This window comes from Syngnathus scovelli, chromosome 17, assembly GCF_024217435.2.
Source record: "Syngnathus scovelli strain Florida chromosome 17, RoL_Ssco_1.2, whole genome shotgun sequence".
Classification (NCBI taxonomy): Eukaryota; Metazoa; Chordata; class Actinopteri; order Syngnathiformes; family Syngnathidae; genus Syngnathus; species Syngnathus scovelli.
Genome location: NC_090863.1, coordinates 8988618 through 9006279, shown reverse-complemented (window position 1 = coordinate 9006279; position 17662 = coordinate 8988618). Strand labels below are relative to the sequence as shown.

The 17662-nt window shown below is 42.6% G+C and overlaps 5 protein-coding genes across 17 annotated transcripts in view; 2 read left to right on the top strand and 3 right to left on the bottom strand.

Annotated features, from left to right (window-relative positions):
* The window catches only part of LOC125985104 (uncharacterized), a 32130-nt gene extending 26616 nt beyond the window's left edge, over positions 1-5514 (top strand). For all 8 annotated transcript variants that reach the window (XM_049747601.2, XM_049747595.2, XM_049747599.2 and 5 more), the window contains 20 exons: positions 49-211; positions 614-729; positions 822-971; positions 1090-1203; positions 1290-1406; positions 1495-1653; positions 1842-2003; positions 2104-2266; positions 2374-2561; positions 2706-2798; positions 3099-3294; positions 3371-3558; positions 3634-3731; positions 3803-3987; positions 4062-4261; positions 4331-4499; positions 4612-4721; positions 4816-4932; positions 5037-5163; positions 5243-5514. In XM_049747601.2, coding sequence (XP_049603558.1) covers positions 49-211; positions 614-729; positions 822-971; positions 1090-1203; positions 1290-1406; positions 1495-1653; positions 1842-2003; positions 2104-2266; positions 2374-2561; positions 2706-2798; positions 3099-3294; positions 3371-3558; positions 3634-3731; positions 3803-3987; positions 4062-4261; positions 4331-4499; positions 4612-4721; positions 4816-4932; positions 5037-5163; positions 5243-5253 — 2826 coding nt within the window. In that variant the 3' untranslated portion in view covers positions 5254-5514. The remainder of the gene's footprint in view (positions 1-48; positions 212-613; positions 730-821; positions 972-1089; positions 1204-1289; positions 1407-1494; positions 1654-1841; positions 2004-2103; positions 2267-2373; positions 2562-2705; positions 2799-3098; positions 3295-3370; positions 3559-3633; positions 3732-3802; positions 3988-4061; positions 4262-4330; positions 4500-4611; positions 4722-4815; positions 4933-5036; positions 5164-5242) is intronic.
* LOC125985220 (V-type proton ATPase subunit d 1-like) lies at positions 5476-8182 on the bottom strand. Of its 2 annotated transcripts, none has more exons than XM_049747879.2 (8): positions 7820-8182; positions 7412-7583; positions 7147-7325; positions 6507-6586; positions 6355-6399; positions 6115-6291; positions 5959-6036; positions 5476-5722 (listed from the first exon to the last, which is right to left on the bottom strand). In XM_049747879.2, the coding sequence occupies exons 1-8, from the start codon at positions 7947-7949 to the stop codon at positions 5549-5551; spliced, it is 1035 nt and encodes a 344-aa protein (XP_049603836.1). In that variant the 5' UTR covers positions 7950-8182; the 3' UTR covers positions 5476-5548. The 2 variants fall into 2 exon arrangements, with proteins under 2 accessions (XP_049603836.1, XP_049603835.1); XM_049747878.2 differs by having other exon boundaries at positions 6355-6432; positions 7820-8180.
* A 68-nt stretch (positions 8183-8250) lies between these two features.
* Positions 8251-9035, bottom strand: asip2b (agouti signaling protein, nonagouti homolog (mouse) 2b). Its single transcript, XM_049747958.2, has 3 exons — positions 8807-9035; positions 8656-8729; positions 8251-8588 (listed from the first exon to the last, which is right to left on the bottom strand). Exons 1-3 carry the CDS (start codon positions 8919-8921, stop codon positions 8397-8399), a joined length of 381 nt encoding a protein of 126 aa, XP_049603915.1. The 5' UTR covers positions 8922-9035; the 3' UTR covers positions 8251-8396.
* Positions 9036-10195: 1160 nt separating this feature from the next.
* slc35a3b (solute carrier family 35 member A3b) lies at positions 10196-14062 on the top strand. Of its 5 annotated transcripts, XM_049747856.2 has the most exons (10): positions 10196-10312; positions 10388-10454; positions 11611-11678; positions 11755-11848; positions 12066-12220; positions 12480-12602; positions 12727-12901; positions 13160-13278; positions 13368-13501; positions 13679-14062. In XM_049747856.2, the coding sequence occupies exons 1-10, from the start codon at positions 10211-10213 to the stop codon at positions 13770-13772; spliced, it is 1131 nt and encodes a 376-aa protein (XP_049603813.1). In that variant the 5' UTR covers positions 10196-10210; the 3' UTR covers positions 13773-14062. The 5 variants fall into 5 exon arrangements, with proteins under 5 accessions (XP_049603813.1, XP_049603814.1, XP_049603817.1 ...); XM_049747857.2 differs by having other exon boundaries at positions 10266-10312; positions 11611-11848; XM_049747860.2 differs by lacking the exons at positions 10196-10312; positions 11611-11678 and having other exon boundaries at positions 10325-10454.
* Positions 14063-14510: 448 nt separating this feature from the next.
* Positions 14511-17607, bottom strand: fam78ba (family with sequence similarity 78 member Ba). The gene is made up of 3 exons (XM_049747902.2): positions 16541-17607; positions 16136-16415; positions 14511-16025 (listed from the first exon to the last, which is right to left on the bottom strand). Exons 1-3 carry the CDS (start codon positions 16912-16914, stop codon positions 15783-15785), a joined length of 897 nt encoding a protein of 298 aa, XP_049603859.1. The 5' UTR covers positions 16915-17607; the 3' UTR covers positions 14511-15782.
* Positions 17608-17662: the final 55 nt, after the last annotated feature.

The window sequence follows — 17662 nt, the reverse complement described above, 5'->3', positions numbered from 1 at the left end:
ACATTAAAAGAGTGCCACGCATCACTCATAATTGTTTGCATTTTATAGTTGAAGCTGCTTCCAAGGACTGTCGCACTGAAGACTATATATGAAGCCAGGAACTGGAGTTACCTCGTGCAACACGGAGCCTTGTGGGGAAAGCAGGAGTTCACTTTGTCAGGACTTTACACAGCACCTCCATCACCGGAGAGCGGGAATCGGACCCTAAAAGGTAAATAAAAAGGGAGGGCTGAGTTGTTGTAAAACCCTCTATGGCTGTATTATACTGCCCCCAGTTGGTCAATGTGCACACGCCAGAATTTTTTTAAATTCTTTTTATTATGAATTAAATAATACTCTATTATGTTCCTTTTCACACACACATGGATCTCTTTATTAATATGCTGCAGCATATTGGTTGGGATCACGGCTGTATTCACTGTGGAATATTTGGTGTTTCATCCATTTTTTATGTTCTCAGTCCAACCCAGCGGCGCCTGGAAAACGGACTTTAAACCGATGATGATCCAATTTTTATGTTCTGCGTTTTCTCAGCCTTTGATCAACTTTCAGATGTTTTTTTTTTAAATCAAGTTCAGTGTACAGTTTTTGACTATACTGTGATTGATTGTAGTTCAGATCAAGTGCCAGCCTCGTTTGATCAATTTGGAGGTAGCTCTGGAGCGATACTTCCAAGGCCATCTGGACAGCATTTCTCTAGACTGGATGAGACATGGTCGACTGGAACAGGTGGCGTTTAAACACAATAAAACTGAAGACTATCATCTTTTTTCATGGGAAAAAAATATTTATAGTCACATTTGGCTTTTGTCTGTTTCAAGATCAGAGCTCTCGGTTTGTGGAGTCAATCTAAGGAGATGAATGAGACCAAGTTGGAGCTGAAACAGCCCTTCTCGTCATTTGCTAGCCAGATTTCCCTTCACACACTCACACACTACGCTGAGAAAGCGCAGCGCAGCTTCCAGCAGATGGTGGGACATGTTTATGTTCATATCATAAATTTTTAGACATTTATACGTGGTTGGAGTGGCTCATAAATTTTCCACATAAATGAGTGTAACCTTTTATGACTATTTTTGCTCAACTCAGACCCAGTTGTCGTTGGTCAGTGGAATGCCAGTCAACGTTTCTATCAGCCTAAACAAACGATGGCAGCACAACTCCACCAGGGGGCAGGCATGTGCTCAATTGTCATCCCATACGGTGGGGGAAGCAAATATGTCAATCTTAATTCAGCAAGGTTTCATCTTTATTCTGAACCTATTAATAGTATATTTGTGTGTGAGTAGATGGCGGTGTCTCCTGTCAAAGGTTGTGTCTCACTTAGCCAGGAAGGAAACCTGTTCTCACAAAATGCTGAGCTAAGATGGGGCAACAGGAGTGTAAAACAAGGCATGAAGTATCAGGTACGCACACTTTGCAAAAGCTTGTCCTTCAAATGATGATAAATTCTCCTTCTTTTTGCATTTCGAATTATTTTATGTGTTTCTTTAGAAAGGTGCACAAGGAATGCACAGCCTCCACGTGAACGTCGGCCTGGACAAGGTGTCTCCTGCACCTTGTCCCTCACATTCAGTCTTAACTAAAATCCAAAGCAATCTCAGAGATCGCTTTGAATACACAGTTTTGCTAGCCCTCTGCCCCCCACAGCCTGTAAGTATACGACTTTCTCTCAGGTAACTGATGTCAACCATACAGATTAAAATAACAATGTCATCTAAATTTGAATGGAGAAAATTGATTCGGGTAAATCGAGTTACCTGCTAGGTCACGGAACAAAATTCAGCGCTAATGTACAACATCTGTATTGTATTGTTTCCTTGTGTGTTTGTGTGTTTCAGACTGTGACGTGGTCAGGATCCCACAGGTTGAACTCCGGAGAGGAGTTGTTTTACACGCAGTCTCGTCTGTCCGTAACGGGACGCCCCAACCTCTGCAGCCTCACGCTCGCCCTGACCAACTCGTCTACTGCTCAGCGCTCCAATGTAACTCTCTTTACTGAGGTAAAGCAAAATTTGGGAACTCTCTATATCTGCTAATAAAATTGATTTGTTGTTCAAATTCCTCCTTGCGTGACAATAACGAGTATCGTCCATACATCAGTCCAGGATGGGGAATTGGAGTGTGGAGGTAGGAGGCAGTGTTTTGTCATGGCTCCAGGGGTCTGGTCTTCTTGTACGTGCTAGACTGGACCACAGAGAGGAGATGTGGTTGAATAGCACAAAGGAGGGAAGATGCATCCAGACCACTGCAGGTTATAAAAACGGTACAGAATGAGACTCATAATAACACATTGAATATACTGCACCTGATCTGTAATAAAGTGTCCAGTTAGTATAATACACTGTATATTATCTATTTGTGTATGTATAGGTACTGGGCTGAGCGAGAACCTTTCTGTGGTGGCATGTTTGGGGATAAGTCACAATTTGATTCTGGATGTACAAAAAAAAGATGGCAGCAGCCAAGTGGAAACTTTGGCAAGTCTGACTGCCGGAGCAGCCCATCAAAAAATGACACTGAGAGCAAGCGGCTGTGTGGAGAGCCTTACTGCAGTTGAGGTATCACTACTTCATAGATATGCTCCACTCATTGGATATAATACAAAAAAAGACTGAGATAGAGAAAGTCAAATCAAGTTGACCTCAAGAGTCAAATATTTGTGAGTCTTTTTGCATGACATATTTCGTGTTTGTTTTTTAAAGACACGAATTCAAGCTGTCAGCTCCCAGGTCAGAAAGAAGTTGTTGGAGAGAATCAAGATCATGAAATATCTCCTTGCTGAATTTAGACAACAGGTGACTAACTAATATGTTGCAAATATATCTCATGAGAATTTATTGGCACTCACGGATGTAGTTTTGAATTCCTTTCTTTCCCTGATGTTTCAATTTCTTAGCATCGGTGAATAATGTCTCGCCACAAAATAAAACATTTTTACAAGCCGTTTTCCTTCTCTCCACTCCAGAGACAGCGAGTTGCTCCAAGAGCTGACCGCCATTCCTTTCTTTCCCGATGTCTCAATTTCGTAGCAATTGTGAAATATGTTGTTATGCCGCAAAATAAAACATTTTACAAGCAGTTTTTCTTCTCTCCAGTCCAGAGACAGTGAGTTGCTCCAAGAGCTGAGCGCCATGCCTCTGCTTCTTGCCCAACAAGCCGAGTCCCTTTTGGGACACGGAAGCAAGAGTCTGTGGTACGGTAGCTCCCTTCGGCATCTCGTCACCACGAGCCTGCCTCGTTGGCTCAACCTTTTACATCACACCTCGCTGCTGGGACAGATGGAGCTGAAGAGTAAGTCACCAGATAGCGATCAAAGCAGCACCAGCAGTATTTTGATAACAAGATGGAGTGTGTTTGCTGTGCACAGGGCCCCTGGCCACTCTCGCAGGGGTGTACCAGGACGTTAAAGGCCAGCGGGTGGACGATGTGTGGAGGCAGGCTGTCGTTTTGTGGACTGACAAACTTCTGCAGGCCTCGCCCGTTTTGCTGAAGAGCCCTCAGCTCAGGCCACTCGCGCGAGGAAGCATGACTATGCTGAGCCGTGCCGTGGATTTTGTAATAAACTCTCTCGATACGTGTTTTTCTTATTAATACCATGCCGCTAATTTTCCATCATTTCACATTTATTAGGCAGGTCAACACACGTACCACTGGGTGGAAAGCAAAATGGCAGTGGCTCTTTCTGGGCTCAGGAAACAACTGGCATCACTCTATAAATACTCCGCCAGGTACTTCACTGGTGTTTCGGAAATAAGAGAAGAAATATAGTTCATGGAAATGTGTTCATTTGTCTACCCAGTGAGTGCTCTGTGGCTGTGTCTATATGGTTGCCCCCCCTGCCCTGGAGCCGTGTGTCTGAAGCCGGTCTGGTGGGGATCCTTTTAGAAGAGTGTCTTCTGAAGCCCCTTCAAAGCCTCACCTCAATTCAACCCACTGCTGAACTTTACCGCCTCAAGAGGAGGATCATGGACAGCCCATTTATTTGTAAGAACCACTTGTCATTCAGTCTTATGAACTCTGCTCCTTACATTAGAATTTTGTCTCCCCCTCTTCAACAGACCAAGCTCTGCTAGTGGCAGATCAATTTGTAGTAACGTTCGATGGCCATCTTTATGAGCTGCCAAGCTCGTGCCCATTTCTACTGGCCCAAGATACCAGTGCTGACCCCTCATTCACAGTTGTGCTTAATTCAAATTCACACAACCTCCTCTTGCTCAGGTTGAATAATAGCACTGTCAGCATTCAGCGCAATGGACAGGTAACTAAGAATTCTCCATGACATCACACATTCTTTTAGAAGTTGTTGAAAAAGTTGTTTGTGCTTCAGGTAAAGGTTCAATGCAACAACACTGTGACACACATGTGGCGAAGCCATGGGGGAGTCACTGTCCATAGGGGATCGCATATCGTGGAGGTGTCCAATCACAACGGCGTGTCAGTCTCATGTGACCTGAAGATCGAGTTGTGCAGCTTGACTCTCGACGGATGGTCGCACGGTAGGAAAGATGTGCTTGTTTAAATGTGTCAGCTCTCATCGCTCGCAATCAAAGCAAACAATTGACCGAATGACGTAGAAAGACTCTTAAGTCAGGTCACTCGTATCTCAAGGTACATCGACTGGTGTGTTGGGGACCAATGACAACGAAGCGGGCAATGACTCACCTTTGCGTGATGGTTCCCAAGCTGAAAATATGAAGGAGTTTTTCTACAACTGGCAGGTAAGTCTGATGTTTATTTTTTTTTGTACGCAATTTATCATTCTATAATTTATGGTTATAATCGAGAATATATATCTATATGCTCTGTGCCTAGATGAACTCGGAGTGTGCGAGACCAAGAGCTAACATGGAATTTGTAGCCACGAGTGCAGTGACATGTGACTTTCTTTTCTCCTCGCCTGATTCTCCTCTAAGTTCCTGTTTCAAGGTGGTGAGTATGAAAGCTGCTAGAATTTGTTTGGTGAGGTTGATCCGCAACGTCAGCAGGTTGCAACGCAGGCGCTGGAAGTGATTTGTCTGCGTCTGCGCTATCAGGTGGATCCTGGCCAGTTCTCCTCGGTTTGCGAGTCAAGCTCCCCCACGGCTCCTTGTCGGTTAGCATCTGCTTTTGTTCATCTGTGCCAAAACAACTACGTCCCCCTTGAGGTGCCGGTTCAGTGCGGTAAGTTAGGCCCTCGTATTCCTCCACTTTTTGCGAATAGTTTATATTTCTTCTGATTTTTTTTTTTTTTTTTTTCCAGTGCAAGGTTAAAGATGGAACCAATTTGTGAAGAGCCAAAATAAAACATTCATGCCTTGTTTGCTGCTGCTGCAACTGTTTCTACTTTTATAGTCCTAGTTTGGGACATTCTTACAACTTTATAGACAGATGCAGAATTGTAATGTGAATAACAAAAAATAGCAAATTGTTGTTAATAGTTTTTTTTCCCCCGTGTTGTACAAACAATGAAGATTATCGCTGACTTTGGTGTAATTCAACTTGAACTTGTTTTATTAAATTCAGTTGTTTTTCCACATGTCTCATCCACATCTTTACAGTTCCCCCCTTAACTTGTACCCTGAAAAGTGGTGATGTAATTGTGTATCTTGGACTTTTGTCTCTGAGTGACACACTCGGCAATCCAGATAATATTCCGGATCTCCTGCTCCTTCAGTTTGACGTAGGAATAAAACACGCCAAAGTGGAACTGCTGGAGGAACGTAAGTGTGTTCAGCTTCACCTGAAGAAAGACATGAAGGGTAGAAATATTATTTAGCTATTATTTAATATTTTGGACACAAATGGGTATAATATGTGAAGCTAAGATTTGAATAGAAAAATTGCATCCATAACAGAGTTGCATTACAAATTGAATTCATATTAAGTGGTAACATTTAATCCCCCAAAAGAGAAATCCCCTAATCACCGGACATCTGGTTTCTTTGGTACAGAGAGGCATTTTCTTTTTTTATTTACCTCTTGCTGAAAAAATCTGTCTTCCAGAGTCTTGTAATCACACTGTGGGTCTTGGTTCTCAAAAACAATTTGGTAATCCTGTAATGATTCATATAACACAGTAATCAGAAACATATACAAGTGATCCTGTTTTTTTTTTAATTTGAGCCTCCTTACAGGATAAAAGTCAGCGACCGCTTTGACTTGTTCCTGGTCTTCGGCTTTGGACAGCAATTGCAGCCCTTCAGGGTAAAGTTTACCACAAGATGGAAACAGCGAACTCCGATCTGCACTACTCAGGTCTGTCCCGAAGGAGTTGACAGTAATGATGAAGGCTCGTCTGTCTGCCTCAAACTGAGGACACATTTACTGTCAGATACAAACGCAACTGACATCCGAGGAGAATAAAACAGGTACCTCCAAAATCGGACACATGATATCCTTTGCGGCACCACCAATGTTCTTGCAGAAAGAGTGAAATGACTCTAAATATGCCTTTAAAATATATACAGTGAAAATCAAGCATGATATCGAAACTGATGAAGAAACATTTTGCAAGTGGTTGTCACCTTATAAAGTTTGTTTCTCAGTATTTCAGCCTCCATCTCATCCAAGTTTGATTCTGACACAGCTTCCTGGAAAAACTGACCTGTGACACACACACACACAACACAGTCTTTAATTATTTTGCAGCAAATGTCCATCAAATGTTACAAATTTAGAATGATGTTTTATTATTAGAAGATTGTAGTCCTCATAGGAGGATTCTTCTGATCTATGAAAATGTCCTGCAGCATAAATATTTGTATATTGACACTTTGGACCAGCAACATAGTTTTGTTTTGTTTTTTCCGATTGTCTGTGTTGGAGTTTCAGTCAATTGGATACGGTGGCGGCTTTGAGTAGTAAATAATGCCAGTGATTTGAACCAGATGCTTGCGTGATTGTCCTTGTTTAGCAGTGTAGTGATTTATCAATCTGTTTTTTTATTGAGCCAAGTCACATTCTAGACTCACAGTAAATCACCAAAGTGTTGGTTCGGTCATAAAATGTCAATTAATTTAAGTCTTCTTGTATGTATGTGACTGACCAAGATTGCTAAAAATCATTTTTGGACTATTGAAATGGTTGTGAGGTTCCACAGATATGACACATAATGATTCTTCAGTTTGTAGCATCGGATGATCGGTGTTGTGTCTCATGAGTCACCAAGCGGAGTGTCAACCAGGATTGTTGTGTAGAGTTCCGTCGGAGTGCGGGCGATGCCCACTGCTGCCATTTGCTCAAATGCACCGAGGGGATGACAACGTGGAAGTAGTTCTTCGACCTGCTTCTGTTTCAGGGCTCCGGTGATCAGCATCACCACGTTGTCAATCATGTAGCCGTAGCTACAAATAGAAATGAACATGATTGATGTTCTTTGATTTTCATGTTGGATGAAAGGAAACATCAAATGATGTGAGTCATAACATACGTTATATAATCAAGGAAGGTGGAGAGCGGTGGCAGACTGTTGGAGCGGAGGTAGTTGAATTCAGTGACCAGGTTGTCCCTCAGTTTACGGTCCACCAGAGACACGGTCAGGTCCTCCTCAGCTGAGCACAGCAGCTTGCCGTAGTCTGTACTCTGAAGGTGCAGCTTCATATCTGACAGAGAAATTGGTACAAAAATGATCACTTTTTAAAATATTCCTTAATTGTATTTTTAGGATGTTTTTTTTTTTAAATTTCTTTAATGCTCACTCTGTTGCTGACAGTTCACTGTGATATAATTACATTAACTGATTAAGCAATATTGATTATTATGTATTTAAAAAATATGTTTTCCAACATTTATTTTTAATGAACATTTATAATGTACATTTTAATAGTAATGCGCTCACCTTCAAGTGTGTCACACTGGGCCAGATTGTGATAGTCCGTCGGAGTAAGGAGCCCAGCCTTAAGTCCTCGCACCAAACCCTCCAGATAACCATGATCAATATTGAAAGTCAGCTCTGAACAATCTGTCATCTTGGTTGGAGCTCAAGTGATGTTGCCCTGCACCGGTGTCTCGATTCTGAAGGGAACTGACTCAGAGTCTGACTAATATTCATATGTTATTCACGTCGCATCCTGCCTGACAAGATTTTCCATAGTTAGCTTGAATTTTTTTTAGTCCTGTTGTCCACTGTCAGTATGAATGCTACATCTAGTAAGACATGCTAATTTAAGTTCAAGTTTCACAATATGTTACTAATATATCTTTGAATTTTTTTTTTATCATGCTCTCAAAATAAACTTTGTCTTTTTTCTGCTCTGAAGCACAAACTAAAATTTGTGTTTTTGCCCATTTCAAGCAGCCTTTTTTTTTTTTTTTTACATTATTTTATTTCATTGAAGCTCCTCATTTGAGTAACAGCAGTAAAAGTAACAGGAGTGAATTTGTAGCATCAAACTAGCCAGATGATTCCATGATATTTACTTGAAGCTCATGCATGGAATTTTCTCCCCCCTCAAGCACGGAGGTTTATTCTTCCAGCAGCGGCAGATGAAGTTGAAGAAGCGACAACGGCAGAAGGAGCAGGAGCCGCAGCACAGTTCGTTGGGGGAGCAGCTTTCCCGCAGGAGGCTGCAGTTCCGCACGGACGCCGTGACCACTGACTTACATTTCTGAAAAATCAAACCAAGTAAGCTTGATAAATAACTGTACTATCAAAATGCTGGAATGAAAACCTACAGATCTATGACTCTCCATTGGCCATGAGATCTTTTGTCTTGCAAATAGTCGTCTGGTATTCACTTGGCTCAAAACTGTGGAAAAAAACAAATACAAACATGAATACTATATAATATATATCTATCTGTTTATCTGTGCTTGCCATTCTGACCTGCACCAATATCCTGCCGCTGCCTCCAACGTTTCTCGGCGTCCACAACATCACATAATGTGATGACGAACATCAAAAAACAAAGGTAATTCCCAGTCGGCCCTGTTTTGATCATGATGGTGTGACGTATGGATGAAAAGTCCCTGCTACAATAATTTTCTAGACTTGTGCCCTCGCTGCTGCTTTTTTCTGCTTTGAGGAAATTTGACCAAGTCTTGACTAGACTTGTAGGCTCCACCCAGGGTTCAGAAAATAATGCCTGTTTAAGGACTTCTTAGTGTTGCATGCAGGACAAACATACCTCAATAGTTATTACATTTGGAGGGAGATGATTTTTGGGAGAAGAAATGCAGAACATTAGTTTTGTGGTTTCCTTGAATATTTTTTTATGCAACCGCACTGAAAAATAATGTCATTGTTGTTATTTGGTTGTTTGCTTCAGACCCTGTCTACATGTTTTGCTCCATTGTTTGCGTTAAAATTGCTGGGAAACACTAACAAATAAAACCTGCACGTCCTCCTATTTGATATTGATTGATGATGTTCAGGTTGCATGTGCTTTTTTTTTCAGTTCAAATGACGTCATTGCAAATATTTCAACTTACATCAAACTATTAAGTTCGAAATTTAAACCTCTCGGGACCAAATGCAGTTAATCTTTCAGGTTTCAACTTTAGTTTAGACGGAAAAGTCAAACTGATAAGCGTGACATGTCTAAGGAAGCACATGCATCCAATTCAAGTTCAAAGGTTTCTGAGAAAAGATGAATAAAGCTTCTAATCCAACGAGCAGTAGGTAAAAAGAAACCTTTATTCATCTGAACGTTTTGTTCCTCCTCCCTGTAGCACAGAGAGATCAACAGATTATTTTTAAGATAATAATTTCCAGACAGACAAATTAAATGAAACTGGACTATTTCAATCAATTTTCAATTATGTTTCTTGTTGGCAAATAGGACACTGTTACGAAAGAACATCTGGAGGTACTTTACTGGCTGCCTGACAGCCATTCTAGAGTTTCAATAGCGGTGATAAATAAATATATCAGGTGCTTTCAACAAAACAAGATACGTGGAAGTACAATACAAGACTGATAAAAACAATGTGATGCTAAATATGTGACACGATAAAAAACAAATGTTAATTTTTGGAGAAAGGTCTTAGTTTTTATGACTCGAAACATCTGTACCATTGCATGAAGCTCTTCTCCTGGGCTGTTTGGAGTTTGTAGCTTCTATTCAAGTAAACAACGACTATCTTCATTTACTTTCACACAAGCAGAAGTTTCGGAATAAACTGTAAGCAGCAATAAAAGTGGTAAATGATATGTCAACTGTGTTTGTTAAAAAGGTCAAGTTTGCTTTCGGTAAGGACCAAGCGCCTACAGCATTGATGAATTATTAAGATGTCCAGTAGAGGGCGCCTTTCTTCATCGTATGACAGACGGGAGGGCTCATTCATACCGGATGTCAAGGGAGGGAGGCTCCATCCCACCGCCCCAAAAAAGGTTGTGTGAGTATTTCATTTGACTACCGTGCAGGATGTTGGGTACACTTCGTTTTTAAACTACTACATTTTGTAGAGGAGAAGAGGACAGCATCTAGTGGATGAACGCTTCCGGGTCCCTTTTACGCGCGCCCCTCCTCCAGGTAAAGCTATTGAGTTGGACCTATAACTGTTTAAATTGGTATATGGATGTCTTTCTAATCGTATTGAATATTTTTAAACAAAATTTCTAAACTATGTCCGGTCATAATTATAGTAAACATTTGTATGCGTGAAAAACATGAATAAAATAGAAAACAATCAGTTTGAAAAAAAAAAAAAAAGTATGGCTGTTACCAAACCTGCTTTTTTAATTATAGTCGCAAAGTTGTTATTTTCTGTCTGCATGCAACCTACTCATAATGGGTCCTGTCTAGTCTACTTGAATCATTGCTAGCGGATTTACATCCTGGTGACGTTGCAAAGTTCAATATTTGTTTGGGTCAACTCCCTGTAAGGTAAATTTAAACATCTTTTAACAGGTAAGTCACTACATGTACGACAGTCTGTTAAACTGTGTCAGTTTGCACAGCCTTACTTTTGATTTTTTTTACACTGAAGCATTTAATGAATGAAAGTACTGTTACTCACTCACAGTCTATTGGATTATGTGAGTCGTGTTATTTTTCTTATTAATAATTAAACACATGGCAAAGAATTGAGCTGTTTTTGGGAACAGATGATTGCATTTCCATTTATTTCAAAGGGGCATAGAAGATTTGAAATACTAGATTTTTTCACGTCACGGCATAGTAGCAAATCCACAACATTATTGTTCCTGTCGTTTTAGCATTAACAGGAAATGTTTGATCGTTAGTCTGTCTAAATGCCGGGCTTTATATCTCCAAGCATTTCAAAAACACACTCTCTCCTGCTGTGATTTATTAGTAAGCTAATATGTGTATACTTTACAAGCTAAACAGGAAAATCATCTTGTTCTTGCCACTGCGAGTCAAGTTTGACCTGTTTCACACCCTCGAAAAAATCACTGCAGGCTCTGAGGTAAGCATAGCCTGTTGTCGTGTGCGCGGATTTTTAATCGACATAATTGGTAAAGGGACATGCAAGTGGTGGAAGGAATTTTTATTTTTCGTCCGGACAGATGACACCAACAAGCCCTGAAGGAGCCTGATAATGATCCTGATCAAGCGGTCCTCAAGGACCATGTTTGGGCACCCCTGCCATAGAGTGTAATGTGGCTGATGAATTAGTTTGGAGCTACTTTATTCGCTTTTTTTTCCCCTCTGACTTCTCCAAAAGGACTCTTCAGAAACTCCTCAGGAAGAGTCCTCCACCATGGTGTCCTCCATACATTCCAGAAGGCTGAAGTATCTATCTCTGGGAGTTCTGGTTTTGCAGACCACCTCACTGGTACTCACCATGCGCTACTCCCGCACTCTAAAGGAAGATGGCCCTCGCTACCTCGCGTCATCCGCCGTAGTGTCCGCCGAGGTGATGAAGATCATCGTCTGCACCCTTCTGGTCTTCATGGAGAACAGTGAGTAGAGTTGTCCCCCACTTTTTGCACTCACTGCATACTTTGGTATCATATAGATGTATACATACACACACAAACACGACGGCAGGCCACTGCGATGTAGTCGTGGAACACTGCACGTGATTTTGCTCTGTTCCTCTAACATCTCAGTAGCCCACCCAACTGTGTGTTGGCTGCATCCTTGGGTAGCTGACAAGGCTGTCTCTGTGTTGGGTAGATTTGAGTGTGCGGGCCATGAAGCAGCTGTTGAAGGAGGAGATTGTGAGCAAGCCTCTGGAGACCTTGAAGCTGGCCATTCCTGCAGGAATCTACACATTGCAGAACAATCTACTCTATGTTGCCTTGTCCAACCTGGATGCAGCCACATATCAGGTTACACGTACGCCAATCCAGGGTGTTTGTGTGTGGCTACCCTTGCACTCACTGCACTCGAGGGGGGGGCTAAATGTTTTAAAGGGGACGTATTATCGATTTAATCGAGTGTATACAAATAGTTGGATGTCTGGAATGTCCTTCCATGCATCAAGAAAGAGATTAAACAAGCAAGAAAATCTTATTTGCAAAAATGTCCACTGTGTAAGTTGGTAACTAGACAATCCAAGATAAAGAGTGTGTTTTTCGTTTTATTTAGGTGACGTACCAGTTGAAGATTTTGACCACAGCGCTGTTCTCCGTCTCTATGTTGGGCAGGAGGTTGGGTTTCTATCAATGGCTGTCCCTTCTCGTCCTTATGGCCGGAGTCACGTTAGTACAGGTAGCCACTAAAATAAATAAATAAATACATGCATATATGTATATAAATATATATAAAAAAATATACATATATATATTAGACTCACTAATGAATCCCATTTTGATTTTTGCTAAAACCTCGGCAGTGGCCCACGGGGTCTGGAGGAGATTCAGAACAGAAAGTCCTCTCGGCCAGCACCCAGTTTGTGGGTCTGATGGCTGTGCTGATGGCGTGCATTTCTAGCGGCTTTGCTGGTGTTTACTTTGAGAAAATTCTCAAGGAGACCAAACAGAGTTTGTGGGTTCGTAACATCCAGCTGGGTGAGCGCACTTTTCTCATGATGAGCCCTTGACCTACTTCCTCATTCTCGAATGTGTAATGAATTGGTGGTTATTGCTTCAGGAAGAGAATTTTTGACCTTAGTTCTTCACTGCGCAGATTTTACTGTAGATTGATGCATACAAGGTTCTCCTGATGCCTTTGTTGGCTGTCAAGAAGATTCTGGAAGTTTTCCTTTATTTTTTTTTTATACTGTGACAAATGAGAAAAATCCACGTTGAATTTTTTTTTTCCTGCAGGTTTGTTTGGGTTTGTCTTTGGTTCGTTCGGAATGATGGTGTATGACGGCGGGCGAGTGACACAATCTGGAATGTTTCAAGGCTATAACAAGATCACTTGCACAGTCGTCATCTTACAGGTATATGAGATTTCTTCTTTGTTGGAATTTATCTAGAAGTTTCTATGTTTGGCTGTGTTTCTTTGAAACGTTGTTTTGTATGCCCGCAGGCTTTAGGAGGCTTAGTCATAGCGGTGGTCATTAAATATGCCGACAACATCCTGAAAGGGTTTGCTACCTCTTTGTCCATCCTCGTCTCCACGCTGATCTCATATTTCCTGTTGGAAGACTTCAACCCTACTGGGTAAATACATGCATGCTATTCACACACTGCTTTTAGTGATTTGAATGAAAATGCAAATGACTGCTGGCCATGTTGTTGTTGTTGTTGTTGAATCTGTTTCTGGTTCCATCTGTATCCATGTGCTTTGAACACATCTATCACCTTTTTATTCCCTCTGCTATCTCCTGGCGCTGTCAGTGTGTTTTTCTCAGGGGCAACACTGGTTATTGCAGCTACATTTTTGTACAGCTACGAGCGCAGACCTGCCAGTGGCAGCGCTGTAAAAGTATAACGGAGAGAAGACCTCCCGCCAGCAAAACACAAACGGAGCAGGACTCTGTCAAGTGTTGGAATAAGATGGATGTGTTGGACTGTTACTGTCAATCTGCAAATGACTGGACAGGTATGCCACTGCATCGCTGCAGCTTTGCTCATGAAATGAGAAAACTGTTATCATACGCAATGTTGCGTAAACAAAGGACATTACTGTTTCAAAAAAAAAAGTATTGTAGTCGCTCATTGCTGGCAGGACTTGACTGGATATCTTAATTTATTAAAGGATCAGTTATTGTCTACAAAGAAGTATGTGTTTTTTTTTTAAAGCTGGTGTTTATAGTGGCGAGTGTGTCAACCTCAGAGAAAAAAATAATGATAAAGGATTTAAAGATTATGTAAAGTGAATTCAAATATTTGTTCATCCTTCATAAAACCAGAAAGCTGTTTGGATGAATCCTCATCAGTGCTTTTGCAAACTATATTTCTACCCCTAGCATTAGCCTAGCTAGCGGTGCCTACGCTGTAAAAAAAGCATCTTTACTGGATGCCGTCGACAGAACGATTCATGTAGTGTAAGCGCAGGCTGAATAAGATGCCGTTGAACATTTAACATGTTTTGAAAATTGTTCTGTAGATTCAGTACACCCCGAGAAACCCCAATCCAGTCTCTATAGCAACAGACAAATGTTGCCGAGTGAGTCGCGGTGCAGCAACACAAGATCCACGCTCAACCAATAAAACCTGCCAGAGCATCTTTTCACTATTTACATGATTGCAATGGCCATTTTATTCAACAAACAACCTTACAAATAACTGATAACAGAAGTGAAACTGATATTTTTCAGATTTTCTTTTTTGTATACACTCAGACAACCTTTGCATAGTTGTGGCCTTCAGAGCAAATGAGCAGTTTGGAATGGAGGTAGTGTGTGCGTGTGTGTGTGCTGAGGAGTCAGATGGGAGGATGAGACATGAACCTGGAGAGAAGCACAGATGGAGGATAAGCCATGTGACTTGTTTGTGGAGTGGCAGAGCCGTGGACGGAGCATAGCACGAACCGGACCAGAACCGTGTCACGGAAAGGCTCTCGTTGGCAATCATCCGCACAGCTACTGTAGCACACGTTAACAATAATTTTAGCATTGTGAAAATATATTCTGGTTTACAGTAATTCCACGTTGAAGTAACCGGAGGATAGTCAGATTCCCTGATTGTCTGGAAATATATATACAATGCATGTATCAGATGAGATGGCCTGATTAGACCCACATTCACTCGACTATTTCAGTAATTTAATCTCATTTTAAATGCCATATGAGGTGCAATTATGTTTTAAATTTGTCATCTGACACTGTTCCGTGCAATTCCCATTGCGCCTGGTAGAAGCATCATGAATAATATCCTCAATATGGTAACAGATCGTTCTAGTTTCAAATGAAATGTTTTCTCTATGAATTCATTGTGCTATAAAATCCAGCAGATGTCTTTGTTTGTCATTTTCATACCGACTCGTTCCAATAATAATCTTAACTAAAATGGTTAATATAATACTTAAGTGTCTTAAATAATCTGAATACATTCTTCAACTCTGGTAATGAGTGTGCTGATGAAGGCCTTCAATGGCACTAAGGAGGTATCATCAGCCTGCGTTTTTTTTTTTTTTTTTTTTTTTGGAGCTGACGTGACGTCTCGATCACAAACGCTTTAAGGAATACAAAACAAACACGAGTTTTAAATCTTTTCAATGTCACCGTTTTGCTCACTCTCGTCGCATGCAATAAGATCTACATAAGGATGCAGGATGCAGTTCTCGTTGGGGGTCAAATACCTCTTGGCGGTGCATCTAAAAAGAGTTCACTTGTAAAAATGCTGGAAAAGCTTTCTAATTGCAGCTCTGGGCCAAACAACACTTAACGCAACACCAGATCGCTGTCGATGTCCGTTCGCACCCTGACGCATCAAAGGCTTGGTCACCCTCATCTTCTGTTTTGGCAAAAAGAAAGAATAACTTTTGTTCGGGAATCTCTTATTTTGGCGGTATGACGATGAGCGGCGCTCCTCGCCGTGGCCTCCACATTAGCACTTGGGCATCATTGGCGTTCGGCCTCCCCAGGGCATTGGGAGGGATGGGCTCCTGATAGTTGAGGATGTGCGGCTGCTCCTGGTAAGGCCGACCTACCAGGGAGGCCCGGGAACCCAGCGGCATGTCGGGGTCAACAGCAATGTCTACCCGCATGCGCCACCGCACCGTCTGCAGTACAATCCGTTCCTGTAAGAGTAGAGGAAGGGAACAATGACACGCAGAATGCAGGAGAACATTGCTTTGTTGAAGCATTTGTATAAGATGGAAGTTGAAGACGAGCCATTTTCCTTTCGCACCTTTGTGATGGAGTTCATGGCCACCAGCCAGGTGATGAAACTCTGGTCCCTGGTGATGTGGGTTAGCATGGGCGTGTTGCTGTTGCTGATGGGAACGGCCCAGGTCACGCTCGGGTAGAAGTTGTCGTTCATGCTGACCGTCAGGCGGGACGGTTTGGAAGTGGGGCCGGTGAGGGTGACCGTCTCGGTGGTGTTGCCGTACCACGGGTAGCTGACTCCGTCGGAGTCGCTGATAGCCTTTACCCGACCCTCTCGGAGCTCTGGTAGTTCCCAGCTGGACCTTCAAGAAAAGGAGAGGATGACACAAATTGAAATTAAATATTCATGAATCCTATCCATAATTAGTCATAATAATTCACATAAATGCCCATTTATTTCAATATGTGTGTGGCTGACTATACATACATGCCAATGTCCCCATACGTGTTGTAGAACTCCATCTGGGTGCAAGCTTGGATCCAGCCCACCACCCAAGTTTCGTTCCGGGGCACCGGCGGCATCACAACTCCAGCCGAGGCCCTGAAGTACGGCGTCTTGTAGCGAAGTACGATGGGGGAGTTCTCCTCGATGATGGTGGGACACTGGTCAATCGAGGCTGACACCTCATACACCACAATATTCTCCCGTCTGATGCGGGGCTTGCACGCGATGCTTTGAATACATCCCATAGTGCAGGTGACCAGCAGAGTGAGCAATAAACAAGGGAGCAAATGAGACCTGACCAGCATGCACATCAGGCCCATCCAGGTTCCACCCTTGTCTGTAGAACCAGTCACCATTCATCAAACGTAAAAGCAGCCTGCGTGGGCAAATATTGGGGGTGATGTGGAGGTGAGAGTGCAGCAGGGACAGGGGAGGAAGTATCACAGATCTCTGCAGCCTCCTCCCCCTGGTGTGCCTCCTGACTGCCGCACTGCCCTTGGCGCTCGTCCCCACAAACTGCAATCTGGCCTCCCCGAGGCTGCTGATGATGCTGATACAGATTCTCCGCCGCGCGTCCGGAGACTCCTTTCTTTGGAGACTCCTCGATCCTGCTGCTGCTGCTGCTGCTGCTCGGCTCCCGGCTTCGCGCTGATGTCATGTCAAGCGGCGACCGGGCTGACAGGTGCGTCAAACGGAAACAGGGTGGGGGGCTTGGATTCCTTTTGTTTGCCTACATTCACGCGATGCCCTGAAAAGATCAAAACCTTGCTCTGCATCACTAAATGAGAAGAAAGATCCGTCAAACGAAGGCCGATGAGGCGGCTTATGAAGGAGAAGCTGCCGCTATTTTAAAGCGCGGCTGTCTGTGCTGGGCTTCCATTCTTACAAATGCATGAATGGTGCATCATGAACGGAGCCGAGATAAACGTGGAAAAAACAACCGCCGTCCCTCGATGCTGATACGGGTGAGCATCCTTTTTCTTCTCGGTGCGGATCGCCTCGCTCGGTTTTTGGTTTTGGAGGTGCTGATGCTGGAAAGCCAGGGGAGTGGCGTCACCCGACCTCTTCCTTGGGGCGGGGGAGAAAAAACTAAAATATGCGTGC